The sequence below is a fragment of the Leptosomus discolor genome, chromosome 2 (assembly GCF_034619465.1).
Source record: "Leptosomus discolor isolate bLepDis1 chromosome 2, bLepDis1.hap2, whole genome shotgun sequence".
In the NCBI taxonomy this organism is placed as follows: Eukaryota; Metazoa; Chordata; class Aves; order Leptosomiformes; family Leptosomidae; genus Leptosomus; species Leptosomus discolor.
The window spans coordinates 75,437,296-75,451,882 of NC_141392.1; the positions used below are offsets into that span (position 1 = coordinate 75,437,296).

The following is a 14,587-nucleotide window of genomic DNA, read 5'->3' on the forward strand; positions in this document are numbered from 1 at the left end:
TTCCATTATCCCTGTCCCATTACAGTTATAAATGGCTTTGAGTGCTGTTCACAGTGCAGACTGGTAGAGCTTTTAAAAGCTAGCACTCTACTGAGGTAAAGGTTTTGCCTGCTCTCCCTCTTCTAAGCAAACAGAACTACTGATCTTGACTTGTACATCTCAATGCATGAATTCCCTGTGCATAAGTGAGTGTTAATATGCACCATTGCGCAGTACGCTGTTGCTAGTAAAGCAATTAGGGAATTGCATTGTGGAATTCAGTCACCTAAACCAATGACCAAAAGGTTTGCATATATTACCAGGCTCAAATTTTTCCACTGGATTTGTGTTCAATGTGCAAAGTATTAACATTTGAATCATAATCGGTCTAGTTTTAAAAATAAATACGGAAAGGTGGGTGTTTCTTCATGCACACTGTTTGTGTCCACCCACCAACCTCTCTTTTTTTTTTTACATCCCTGTGATTAAAATGTGGCATGCGCTTTTCAACCCAAAAGTGCATCCTGATGTCACTGGCGATTGGTGCACAACAGATACAACTTTAAAGCTCCCCAAACCTCTGCATAGGACAACCTATTCTTACGTAGAAGACTGCCATGCTTCTCAACATGGTCAGTTTTTAAGCAGAAATTTGTGTTTTGAATTATTTTAGGTTTTATTTTTCATTACTTTATCTTTTCATAATATTAACAGATGACCCCAAATGCTCACTGCTCAAAAACTTTTCATAATTTTTACTTGGGAAATCAACTTCTCTGTGGGGTGTTTTTTCTGTACTCTTTGTATTCTGTCTGCTGTATTCTTATGCTATTCATACTAGACATCTGGCTGTCTTCTCCGCCCAGTTTCTGATGGTTGTATGCTGCCTGGGAGAATTTCTAGTTGTTTGTGGTGACTCTACATTAAACTAAGCTAAATAATGTATAAAAACTCACATCTAAGGAAGGTAATTTTCAGCCCCGCTACACCAGATGGTATATGTCAACTTTTAGATTTCTGTGATCATATCCTTTCCGTGGTGTATTTTTCCATGCACAGATGCAGAAACAAATAGACAGGAAGCAGCCGCTTCTGTGCGACACAGAGGCATAATCAGTAGGATCCAGGTGGGGTAGCTCAGGAGGGCATGGTACAGACACACTCCAGAGGTTTCACCTGCCATCTTCCAGACCCAGGTGAACACAGGAGCCTTCATTCCATGCCTGCCCCAGCTGACTTGAAACATAAAGGCTGCCTCTAACCACCTGCTCTGCGCTCTAGATTGTGGGAGGTAGATTAGCACGATGCCTTGCGAATGCCTAGATTAACTTCTAGGGAGAGCTCAAAGATGCCCAAATGACTCCGTAAAGATCAGCATGGTCCTGCACCTCTTTTAAGATACAGGTCGCTGTGCAGGCTTTTTGTTGTAGGCTGCTTTGAGCAGCATAGTATACTACACAACAGTATATGTGTGTATATATATTTTATATATATAGTTATATAGATATATCATTGTTTTTACTCCTGCTAAAATATCTTGTGGCTTTTGTCACAGTTCAGTCTTCTGTGAAGCTTTGCAAGAGATAGGTATAACGAATCTGCCCCAAACAATGGAGGGCTGGCTGCACAGGCTAATAAAGGTTTGCTCTCGAAAGAATGGCAGAAAGAGTCTTTTACAGGACACCTACAAAAACACCCTTACACAGAGTAGAATACAGAAAATTCTTTTTCCCAGGATACCTAGAAAAAAATTGCTGTGATTTTCAGAAAAAAAAAAAAAAGTATATCTTCTCTGTGTTTCTTTTATTCAGTAGAGAAATAGAACAGTTTGTGACTTAAAGATTATAAAGTTATACTGTACTATAGGATATCAGTTACTCGCAAAGTTATCTTAATGCAGCATTGTGGGAGAAGGGAAATCCTGAGTCCACAAGAGAAACCATTGGCGGTCACCTTGCATTTCAGGCTGTGCAAGCAGAGACTAAAATATTTCCTGTTCTGTCTCAAATGAATATGTTTCAGTGTTCAGTTTCTAATCTTCCAGGATGCTTTGTGGTATGCAACTAACAGCTGTTGTGAGTAGCATTGTTTTTATGCTTACTGTTTTTGTTTCATGTCACACTTTTTTTTCTTTCCTCTCCTTTGCTGTTGGCTTCACTTCTGGCTCCATCAGAGAGAGCTGCAGGTCTTTGCTGCCGCTTAGTAGTCCCCTGTCATAAAGGAATGCCAAGGCTTACTGATCTGTCTGTCAAAACCAAAGATGTCTGGGAAATTCCACGAGAATCCCTACAGTTGATCAAGAGACTGGGAAATGGGCAGTTTGGGGAAGTATGGATGGGTATGGAGCAAAATAATTATTCTAAAATAGCTCTCTGTGGGGATTACAAGATGGAAGGTGAAAATGTAGGACACTGTGACCCACAAGAAAAAGAAGAGCAGAGCTCACAATGTTAGGAAAAATGCTTTGGAATCTTCGACTTTGAAATTCTTTAGTCTTCAACTTTCACTGTAATTGATGGCCAAAGAAAACTGAAACTCCGTGTTTCCTTGGAAGGTTTTGATTTTGACAAATTACCTCTGTCTTAATAATAAATCAAGGCTCACATAGTAATCTATTAATTATACCAAGGAGCCTTTTTCTGCAAGCTAACAAAAAAGTCTTTTCCTTCAGCATCCAAAAGTCAGTGTTTGCAAATGAACTTTAATGCAGCACTGAGAGACAAGTCACCTTCCATCTTTCTCAATGCATGCGTAATTTTGGATTATAAGTGTGTTTTTTTTATTAATTTCCTCTCCTATAGAGAAAGCTGATGGTTTGTGTTTTAACTTAACTGTGATTGCTACGAATAATACCCCACAAACTGTTGGATTGGCTAAAGATGCATGGGAAGTTGCACGTGATTCATTATTTCTGGAACAGAAGCTTGGTCAGGGGTGTTTCGCTGAAGTGTGGCGTGGTAAGGCAGAGAATATATTTTGCTTTGGATGGATCTTTTAAGGCCCTCTTGGCAGAATAAACATTTCAAATAGAGATCTTAAAGCTAAAAGATCAGAATAGTATGAAATGTTAGTCTATATCACCTAAACCAGTCAGACCTGAATACAGTAATCCGCGGGGAAACTTCCTTTTACTTGCACACACTGGTATGAGAGGTTAGCGCATTAAACTTCATTAATTGCGTTGGGCTTATTTGGGTAACTCCACAATTTCCAGGTATCAAAATAGGAATGATGCTAAAATGGTAAGGCAGAATGGCTAACCAGAAATAAATCTGGTAAGTAGACATTTTTCTTTCCTCGTGTGTTTTAGCACTGATGGGATCAGACCCTGAAAATGCTTCCATCCGCTCTCCCAGTTTAAAAATAATGGCAAGTATCAGCAAGCTGATATTGTCAAGCTAGCTTTCCCATGCATCCAATTCTTTAAGTCTGTTTTGAAATTTGTATCTGCAGCGGAACCCTGTAACTCAATATAGAGACCAGGGACAATAGAGGCAAGACTTGCCCAACCCAGCTGAACCCCCACTCTGAAGTCCAGAAATATTGACATTTTCCAAATCCACTGGCATTGTTTTCTGCACACTTGCCAGCTTTACTTACTGTCCCCCCTCTATGGGCCTCATTCTTTTAAAGACTATAAAACAATAGCAATTTAAAATATACATAAATCTTAGTATGGCCATAGCATTGAAACACAATATAGGGGCCATTTCATGAGACGTGGGCTCAATTTTTGTGCCAAATTGCATTCTGTGCAGCCTCTTTAAAATGACCAATTCAAATAAAGAATCACTGTATTTTGTTTCTTCAGAAAAAAATTGGTGGAGCATTTTGGCCGCTCTTTTTGTTGCAGTGACACAGAACTATGTACAACCAAAATAACCAGTGGCCTCTCCTCAGTTCTTGCAGCTGTTTTCCATTGCAAGACTACAGCAAGGAACATGGCAGCAAGCCTGTGAAATTTATAGAATTTGTAGAGTAGAAATATAGACATTTATAGAATTTCATAGAATTACAGTTGACCTGTTGCAAAGAAAGCTACCTATGTTTTCTATTACCATCCCCAGATAACTGCAGTTTCACCTTCTTGTCCTCCATCTTGAAGGCATGCAAGAGTTTCAAGCTGATGTTAATACTTAGTGGTCAGCTTTGTGTGCTGTAGATCTTAAACTGCTACAATAAGCTAAAGGAGCAAGTGCAATTTAAAAAAAAGACAAAAGAAAACTATGAGAAGTGAAGTGCCAAGTACCAGTACCAAATATCTCTCAGAAATGCAAAAATTATTATTACAGTTATGACATTATATTTTTTAAAGTAATATATAGTAAAAATATTAACAACCCTGAAGCATTACCAAATTTAAACAGATTAACACAGGAAAAAATTAATAAAAAATTCATTAAGTAGTAACTAACTACATATGGGAGGAATTCACAAGGAAGTCTATGATAATTTTCTATTTGAGAGACACATACCAAACCACAACAAGAAAATTTAACAATTTAAATGGAAATCTGGGCTGAGAGAATGTGTTAACTTTTTTGTTTGATTTTCTTTTTTTAACTAGTGAAAGTCATAAAAGTATTTAAATCTAGAACTGCTGAAAACACTTCATTGTAACAGAACAAGTCCTGGGATTTTTGTTAAGGCAACGCAAACAAATAATACACTGTTAATCCTGTTAACACACCAGGTAAAAATCCTAGTTTATTAATGCCAGTGACAGAAACCCTGATGCCTGTGAAACTAGGGTTTTATTCCTGGTTCATATAATTTGCGGTACCTCTGCAAAGTGACTGCAACTGACAGCACTCTGCGGTCCGAAGCCTCAGTGGCTCCAGATAAAACACACGCCTTTTCACCCATCAGAAAAGATTTTGGCCACTCTGCTTGAAATTAGGAGGCAAGATCGCATCCTTCCCAGCTTACACAAGAGTGCCACTAAAGCAAAGTCCTGCTTCAGCTCTGATTTGAAGGACTGAGTGAAACTAACACCTCAAGAGTCCTCCTCAAGTGCACGGGGGTAGCTGTGGTAGTAACCCAAAACTGCTCTGCCACCAGTAAAGGTGACAGGACGTGGCACTGAGCTCGCAGAAGAAAATCAGGGCATAGTGAAAACCAAACTTGCACCACACATTTTTGGCTGATACGTGCCTCAAGCCCCGCTCAGACACCTTCGTGTGTCACAGCAGGGATTGCCCTACAAGTGAGGGACAACACAGACAGTGGCTCCCTGGCCGCTCCTCCCCTGTCCTCAGCTAGGTGAGGTGGCAGCTGGGATCTGACCACTTGCACAAAGGGCAATCCAGCTCGTTTTATACTCTGGCAGGTTGCAAAAGCTCATGATGAAGTTATTTTGGCTTAACCAGTTCCCGTGCAGCAGCTGAGCCCTGGTAACTGTTAAGGTGCTTTTAACAAAGACAAACCAGGCTTATTTTACACGTTACCTTTCGTGATGACACCTTAATTTATAGAAACTAGATCTGAGTCTGAGTCTTTATGTACTTTGTAGGCCTTCTGCTATCCTCATGCTTCAGTGCAGAGGAGTAATTTTTACCCAATGAGGTTAATTCCTGAAGTAATTCAGTACTGTTCTGCCTTATCACACAGCAGCTCCCTGTTAACAGACCATAGTCCCATTCAAAGCCATTTCAGCCCTGGCTCTGGAGCTGGGTCCTGACGAGTCTGGGCAAGGAACAACCAGAAGGCACTAGGAAAGTGATATTTCTGCCCATTTTAATTTTCCTGCCTTTCCCTTCCCCAGTCCCCTATCCCCTCAAAAAAACATTAACAGAGGTAGGTGTCTTGTTGGGTTTTTTTCTCTCCAGTCCTCCTTCTCCCCCTTGCAAATACCCAAGTAAGCCCCAACTCTTGTGGTATGCCCTGAGTCAGCTTTCCCCAGCTCTCTCCAGGCCCTTGTGCAGGCTTTCAGGTGTTACAGAAGGCTTGGTAGGTCATGGCTGAAAAATGACACAACTTGTCCATTTCAGTGCTGACTGCAAGTAAAGAACAAAGTGAAGGGGACAGGAACTACCTCGGTTTCAATCAGCAGCTGCTGGGCTTCTGGGGATGAGGAGGGGAAGGAAAAAGATGCATTTCGGTTCGGAAACATGCCCGTGTTTCTAAAATGAAATCAATTTAGAATTTGTTTCTTGGGATTTTTTCTTAGAATATTTTTTTCCTCTGGCTCAGAACAAAACCAAAATGTTAAAATATCTTGCAAATGGAAAGTTCTGGGTTTAACCAGTTTTGTTATCCAAATCTGTGACTGGAGCTATGTTGTTGTCCGTTGAAATTACTTGTTAAGCAACATGAAGATGGATTTCAGCAATCCCACATTTCTTACTCAGAGAAGGCTTCTGTGGACATCGGTGGAAGCATTGTCTGAGTAGGGCAACAGCAATTGTGCTCCAATGCCAACGGGAATATTATTTTTCAGTATAACAGAAAAAGACTAAAGGGGGAGGAATATAATGATAAGGCAACATGGGAAACCACACTTTAAAAAAATTGTTATATTAAGTGTCCTTGCTAGTTTATTCCTTGGTTACATTAGGCATCAGGCATAAATAGGAGCAGAAGATGTTTAATCTAACTAAGTATCTGTGCTTGTAGGTACGTGGAATGGAAATACTAAAGTGGCTATCAAGACCCTGAAGCCTGGCACTATGTCTCCAGAATCCTTCTTAGAGGAAGCCCAGATCATGAAGAAGCTAAAACATGACAAATTGGTCCAACTTTATGCTGTGGTATCTGAAGAACCTATCTATATTGTCACAGAGTACATGAGCAAAGGTGAAGCCAGAGCTGCTGCCCTTGATAATGATATTTTTTCTTTGTTGATGTTCCTTGGAGATACAGAGGGAGGTTCAGTGTGATGCATGACCAGCATGTGAGGAAGGAGAGAGGGAACAGGAAGCTAAATTCAACTCTGGCTTCAGAAGAATTATGAATTCAACCTGAAATCCACTAGATTTGCGCAGAAAATGTGCACTAGGTGGAGGAGGGAGAAGTTGGTGCAGCCTAAGTGCTTCCAACTGCATCAGCATCTAAACTTCCCTGACAAGTGGAGATTTGCATTTTCTAGGTTTAAATGATATTACACGCTGCTTCCCAAGATCTTGGCTTTTCCTGGCGACAGAGAGTTCATATGGCACCTTCTTTCAGTGTCAGCCTGAGATTTCTGTTTCTTCTTTTAGCAATCCTGAATTCTGTCACATGCACCTCACTTTCAGATCACAGCTTGATTTCTAGCCCACTCCATTTATTATTTTAATACATGATTTGCACATATGATTCTTTCCCTCCTTTTGCCCCTTCCCTTTCCCCTTCTCCCTTCTCTTTTTCTTTAAGCTACTTGACTGGTAACGATGTAGTAAAATGAGAAAAGGAAAACTTTTCGCTCCATCAGATCTCCAGCAGGGGTGCTGAGAGCAGAGCGAAAAATCTGCTTGTTTTGGAAAAGCAAATGAACCAAATAGGAAACATAAGTTCTCACAGGGAAGTTTCATTGTACATTGGAGGATACACTCTAAAATTTTAAGTGCATTTTTTCAGTCTATTTGGAGTTGATTTTTATTTTCCTGGCAGGTGCCTGCCCACGTCCCTCCTCAGAGGCATCCAAGCCCTGACTAACTCACATTTTAATCATATGTCTCAGTGACAAGCATGTGGTTTTTCCCCTTTAAAAAAAAGAATTTTCAAAATCCTTCCGAAGTACGTGGTTTATTTTGGCTTACTTTACTAGCTTTTACTGTAACATTTTACATCTTTGGATCTGAGCTTGAGGCTGACAATTTATCAAGGGAGAAACGCCTAATCATCTGTCTTTTCCTCTTATTTATTAAACCAATTCACTGACCTTATTTAAAGGAGACTGCCATGCTTCTCTGTTTGAATAAAAGATTGGGAAGGGAGCTATAGCATCCTAGGCTTTTTTAAAAAGCTACAGGGAACCTCCTTGCTTTCCCTTGCACGGGGGAGCTATGTCCTTACTAGTTTTGCTAAAATTGCTTTCATTTGATCTCTGCTTTGTCTTCTCTAGTTTTGCATAGTGCTCTTCTAAAATTAATGGTTCATGCTACATTTAGTTATGGGTTACCTAGTGAAGGAGCACTACTAATTTTTAAGGAAAATTAGCCTTTGTTAATGCTAGCCCCTTTGGGCTTACCAGGCTCCAGGCTGACCTTTCTTTTGGAGCTGGGATCTGACTTTTTCCATAGCTTGTGTGGCTTGGAACTGAGCTGATGCTTTGCAGCTAGCTGAGGCCTTTGGAGAGCAGCAGGTATGTGGTTTCAAAGAGCACTGGAAAAGTTAAGAAAGATCAGCTTTCTCAACAACGGTCAGGAAAATTAAAAACAATGTTGTTTCTTTTCCCTGCAACTCTCTTTGGACTAGTGACATATTCTTCTGCAAGCCAACCTTAATGAAGAGTGAAACAAGTACAATAGGAGAATTCTAGGATATTGTGGGTTTTTTTGGAACTGTCCACTTGAACTAGAAATGTGCTGTCTTTAACATTGCACATATTGCTGCACCTCCATCCTGATGAATAACGGTTGTTCCCCTAACGTCTCTCTATTGTGTCAACTTTGCATTTGCAGGGAGTTTGCTAGATTTCCTAAAAGATGGAGAAGGAAGAGCTTTGAAGTTACCAAATTTGGTGGACATGGCAGCCCAGGTCTGTCTTCAGAGTATCGAGCACTTAGGTGTATATATGTTTTATAGTCCATGTATGTCTGAGTTAATTTTAAAATGCACCGATTGCGTTTCGTGCTTCTCGCAGGTGGCTGCAGGAATGGCGTACATCGAGCGAATGAATTACATACATAGAGATCTGCGGTCTGCAAACATTCTGGTGGGGAATGGCCTAATATGCAAGATTGCCGACTTTGGATTGGCAAGGCTGATTGAAGACAACGAATATACAGCTAGACAAGGTAGATACAGCAGCAGGCATAGCACTGAGTGTCATTCTTGTGACAGGGGAAGAGTGGAATATGGCTTTAAAAAGCTCTCTGTCACACGCTATAGGGTTGCTTTCAGTAAATCCTGAACTCATATTAACTCCTAGCCCAGAACTTCACTGCTGAATGTATGCTCTAAAAAGAACATCTTATTTAGTTGTCTTCCCTTTAAAAACTGACCAAAATAGACAAAGATGATGAGTGAGAGCACAGGTCAGTGAAGTGACAGTAAAGACAAGATCCTCATGGTGCCGTGACAAAGAAGATACTTTACTGACCAGCCTTGAAAGCCTGAATGGGGTAATCCAGAAAAGCCTATGTAAGCTATTTGTTTTGCAGTGTGCCTTCTAGTATTTACTAACCACTATCAATATTGCTGTGCTATTCTTATGCTCTTTATTTCAAACGGGTCAAAGAATTGTGTCTCTATGCAATGCAGCTGTCTCTCTGAGCACTGTTTTCTCTGGGAACTTAAAAAGTTACTTTAATAGGAAAGCCATTTTCTAGTGCCACACAGGACGCTGGGCACAGACACTACTGATAACACTATAAAAATGTATCAAAGAGTATTGTAGCTTTTTTTAAAAAGCGTGTGTGTGTGCAGACTGAGCCATGACACAGGCTCTTTGTAGTTAGTCATTCTTTACAAGTCATGCTTAGTCGTCAGATGTTGGTCCAAGTTTGCAGAGCTACAGTTTTGTTCTCTTTCTGTTGGCAGTACATTGGTAGTGCTTGCTCAATAAGTGCCGGTAAATACCACTCTGTTCGTTTCAGTGCCAAAGCCAAGGAGTGTCCCACTAAACTCTTGTATGTCATCAGAAATCACAGGTTGGTTAAGTACTTCATAACCTGCATTCGTGCCTTCCTGTTGTGAGTTTTTTCTCTTGACCAGAAGTCCCTGTTTCAGCACATATTTTACCATTAATTTTTAGGAAAGAGCTAATCTCTTTCTGTAACTTTCAAGTGCTGACAAAAGGAGCCAGAGAGTTTCCAGCATGCCTTGTCTTGGCCTGGGAGCAGCAGCTCTCATGCCATTCACACCCCTCTGAAGTGCTGTCAGCAGTACCTAGTCGCAGGGATGTGGACCACAGGCTACATCCACCTTTAAAATTGCCTGCTTCACATTTGGTCTTCAAGGCCTGATTATTTTGGAGGAGCCCTTGAAGAGCCGTGGTAGGTACTAATGCAGAGTTAACCACTATTGATCTCTGCCTGAGGGTGGGAATTACTTCTTGCTAGAAAAAATAGCCTCCTGACATTCTCTCCAGAGTAACAGGAGTGTCTCCAGGCTCTGGAAGACAGAAAGCTGCCTGCTTGCCCTTCCCCTATGTAAAACAAAAAGAGTTTTCCTTGAACAAGGCAGCCTGACACAGTCTGCAAAACGACTTTGAAAGTGTCCTATATTATCTCAATTTCTGTCTGTTTTACTGCCATGTCTTTTGTTCCATTTGGAAACCTCCCAACATATAGTTTGACATGACTAATTATTTGGTTTAATAGACAAGTATGTGACCTACTTCTGGCCAGATCTCTTCAGGCTCCTGATTCCTAGGAAATCCTCTGATGACCTGTTTGCTTCCTGGTTTAAAGCTCTCAGAATAGTTTGACCTCTTCACACGTTAGAAAGTCGTGAAAACCTGCCAGACTGATGTTCAGGAGAAGCTTAGATTTTTTTTAAGACAATGAAAATTACTGGATTTTGAGTGGGAAAATGTTGAGCTGAGAAAAGCATAATGCCAGGACTGGCAGGGAGAGGGAGTGTAGTCATGAGTATCTCCTGCCCTTCTTCCACAGCAGAAATCTCTTGTATTGTAGAAAAACCATCTGGGAAGGGAGAAGTAGTTTGGCTTTTAACCTGCATTGCTGATGATCTGGTTTGCTGCCGAATCGTGTTTGCCTGGCTTCATCTCACTGTGCAAGTATCAAAAGCAAGTATGAAGAAGTCACCCATCCTTCCTGTACTTCAGGGCAATGGACAACACTTCCTTCCTCTGACCCCAGAGTCAGGCTTAAGTCCTTTAGAGCTACAGAATTCCTTAAAAGAGAGACCCAAACAGCTGTAATCACAGGCATCTTGTAGAAAGATTTTCCTACTTTCACTAATGTTTTTTTGACCCTTTCTTGAGTGGTAGCTTGTTCTAGGGAGGGGTGCATTTTTGACCAAGCAGCACACTCTCAATTTACATTCTGTTGCAATTAATCTGACTTCCAAGCCAGCTGGGCAGCCAGAGTGAGCCTAGGACCTTTAATTTATTGAGGAAGAAACATGATTTCTAATGCACCACTGTAATTTTTCTTCAAGTGGGATTCGGTCCTGCTTTGTTTAGTTAAACTTCAGTTTTGAGTGTTGCTTGGTGGAGACCACAGTATCAGAAGGAAATGGTTGCCTCTGGTTGTTTCCCATGACCTATTACTTAAGCCTCCAAGGGGATGCATCTGGGGACTGCTCTGTTTATCTAGCTGACTACTGCTTCAGTGGGAATTTTGACACAGGGGGAGAGCCTGGCCAGCAGAGGGGAGGGGAACAGGGAGCGCTCCAGACTGGCAGCTTCTGTGGGAGAGAGGAAATGTTTTGCCTTACAAAATCAGAAGATTAAAACCTCTGGTCACTCTCTCCTCAGCAGTCCTTCTGTTGGCTTAAGTGTGTTAGTACAGGGCTCATTGTCAGCATGGGGAAGAGGTGGTTTTCTCCAGCCTTGCTTGATCTCCTACTCCCTTCCCCCACTGTCACTTTTGTCTCCGATTAAATATTTTGAAAGGAAACAGATGGGGATGCTTTGAGCCCCAGTGGGCTAGAGTGCAGGATTCCTGAACCTGTATTACTCAGCCTGGTGGTAACGTTTTACTGACCAGTTTATTTTCTTTTTGGTTTGAACAAAGGAGTCCTGACTGCTCCTGATTTATGAGAGGTAAATAAAAAGCGGTTTGTTGTCTGCACTGCCGTTTCTCAGCAATCAGGAAGGAAAGAGACCGTCATGCCACTAATGATTTAAAGTGTGTGACTGGCAGCTATACACTGCCATGAAATAATACAAAAAAAAAAAGTTCTTGGCTTGTAACGAGCATTTGGCTCCTTGCTTTTAAAGGAAGTGAGTAATCAAAGGGGAAAAACATGCCTGTTAGTGACACCCATTTTAAAGGCTACGCTGGTGGACTGTATTGCAGCCTACACCATTGGGGCTTGCTTCTGTTGACTGTGGCTGTTGCAACATCTTCCCCCCTTCCACAGTGTCAGGCATTCAGTCTTGTTTCCTTCTATCGGTGATGGTGCTTGTGTCAGTCCTGTAAGGCAAGACTTAAAACTCCAGGTATCCTACAGGATAGAGAGACATTTCCCATCACGTCCAACACTGGATTTCCCATGCACTTCTGCTACCCTTACACTGATCTGGTTCGCAGCTATGCCGAGTTTTGGCCAAGCACATGGCATTTTTGTGGAGAGTGCCGAGTGCTCCACAGAGTTCCTGGGGAAGAGTTGTTACTATTCTAAGCAGTAGCAGCTGATAGAAATTTAAAGTTGCCTTAATAAAAAAAAAAAAAAAGAGCAGTTATTTTCCAGGCCATGTTTCTACTGCATACACTGGCAGCACTTGCAGCAATGCTGCTCCAAGCACACATGAAACAATAAGGATCTTTCTGATGCCTTCCAGACAAGTCAGAGCTATTTTGGGAGCTCTAGTACGTGTTTGTAAACTCTCAGATCATTTTTGCTTCCTTAACACCAAAGTATCTCCTTCCTGCCCTGCTTAAAAACAAGTGGTGCTTCTTATTTTGATTTCCTAGAAACGAGCAGGGATATTTTTCCCTTTTCAGGCTCTCCCCAGTCCTTTTGTAGAGACTTGGCTCTCAGCTCACCAGCTAATCAGATCTCTCTTGTTCACAACTGACTGTACTGTGGGCTGTAACATCCAGGGCTTTGTTCTTGCTCTTTACCTGCCGTTCCCTGAGACAGCTGTGGAGCAGACAGGAGGAAGGACTCTTGCTTCTCAACAGCCAGCCCCCAGGGTCCTGGACAGGGATCCCTGATAAGCTCCTACAGAGATGCCATCTGCTCTAAGAGGAGCAAGAGGAAGGGCAAGGGGAAGGGGGGTGTGCAAGCAAAGGGTGAGAGGGCTCTTTAGACCCACAGTTCCACCCCTTGTCCCCCGCTTCCTGGGGAGGGGTCAGCCTGCGGAGCCTGCTTTGTGATCGCTGATGTTTTGCCAGGCTTGTTATTTCATGTTCGTTCTCACAGCACAAAAAATGTAATTGTGCAGTCCCTCCCACACGGCACTCGTCATCGCCTACCGGGGCTGACTCGTTTCCTCTTACATGCTTGCTTCAGCACTTCTCTTTTACCTTCTGCAGCTTTCCCTTTCCAGCCCCAGGAGCAATTCGGTGCTGCACTACGTTCTTCGGTCACTAAGCCAAGAGTTCCCTTGGTTTTTGTGTCTTAGAGCGTGTGGTGCTGCATTGGGTTTGGTTTTAAGGTACAAGAGGTAGCAGCTTTGTAGCATTTGAAGAAACAGGATCGTTATCAAGCTGGCAGTGGCTCTGGGGCATGAATTTCAGAGGTTTCTGCTTCTTCGAGATTTAGATCTGAAAAAACAAAGCTCTGAGGGATTTTCGCTCACCTCAGAAGAAACCACGCTGAGAGTTGTACGTCAAGGTCATTCAATTATCCCAGCCCCCTCCACTCCTTCTCATCATGTGACCTGCTTACAGCCGATGAAGAATTAAAACAAGGCCATGGATTGATTTTTCCCAAGGAAATCCTTCTGGGAGATAACCTATGTGAATACCTGGGCAGAGCCAGGCAGAGGTCTCAAGAACAGGGCTGAGACTCACAAAAATCCTCAGAGGTAGGAGGCAGGGCTGGCTGCCCTAACAGTAAATTCTATGGTCAGCTTTAGCTTGATGTGGTTACAAGCAGTGCAGAAACCCAAAAAAAGGCTTTCCCCAGGCTGAAATGTTTCAAAAAAAGGGACAGCGGTAACCACTGCAGATTAGTACCTCGCTTTGAGGCAAAGACAGGCTATCCTGACCTAATGAACACAGTGCACAGCTGGTTTGTATGCATAGAGTTACTGACCTGCTAGTTTGTAATAAAACGGGTTCCAGCAAAAAAAAAGGAGAAATCCCCCCCCACTGATGTAAAATATGCCTTCAAAGTAGAGATAGCCTGCGTTGTCAGCTGGGGTAATTTGGTTTATCAGATTTATTAACATGCTTGTCAGTAATATGCATTTTATCTGATGATCTGATGCTGTAATTTGTTTGCAGCACAAAGTCAGCTTGTTTAATAAGCTGCTGAGGCCTGGGCAGAGGGAGGGGGTGGGTTTCTTAATCGGTGTGTTGGGAAGAGACTAAGCGCAGAGACTGTGTGTCAGTCAGGAGCCATGCACAGGGTCTGGGCTGTGCGAATGCTTCGTATAGCAGTAGCAATGGGGAGGCTTCAGAGCGGTGCTTAACTCGTTTGGGGATTTTTGTGTTTTCACAGAAGTGCACTGCCTGCGCCTCCAGTGCCAGACACTAGATGGGAAGCAGCACCTTGGGGCATTCCTGTTAAACACGCGCGCACACACACCCCCCCACTTACCCAAGCCGTGTGTGATCTCTGTGTTACGCAGTGCATGTGTTGTACCTCCAATTGCACAGGTGGC

At 42.3% G+C, this 14,587-nt stretch overlaps 1 protein-coding gene across 1 annotated transcript in view; it reads left to right on the top strand.

Moving 5' to 3' along the window:
- Positions 1-14,587, top strand: part of FYN (FYN proto-oncogene, Src family tyrosine kinase) — a 50,745-nt gene that overhangs the window by 23,747 nt on the left and 12,411 nt on the right. The window contains exons 7-10 of the mRNA XM_009951839.2: positions 2,781-2,936; positions 6,595-6,774; positions 8,583-8,659; positions 8,765-8,918. Coding sequence (XP_009950141.1) covers positions 2,781-2,936; positions 6,595-6,774; positions 8,583-8,659; positions 8,765-8,918 — 567 coding nt within the window. The remainder of the gene's footprint in view (positions 1-2,780; positions 2,937-6,594; positions 6,775-8,582; positions 8,660-8,764; positions 8,919-14,587) is intronic.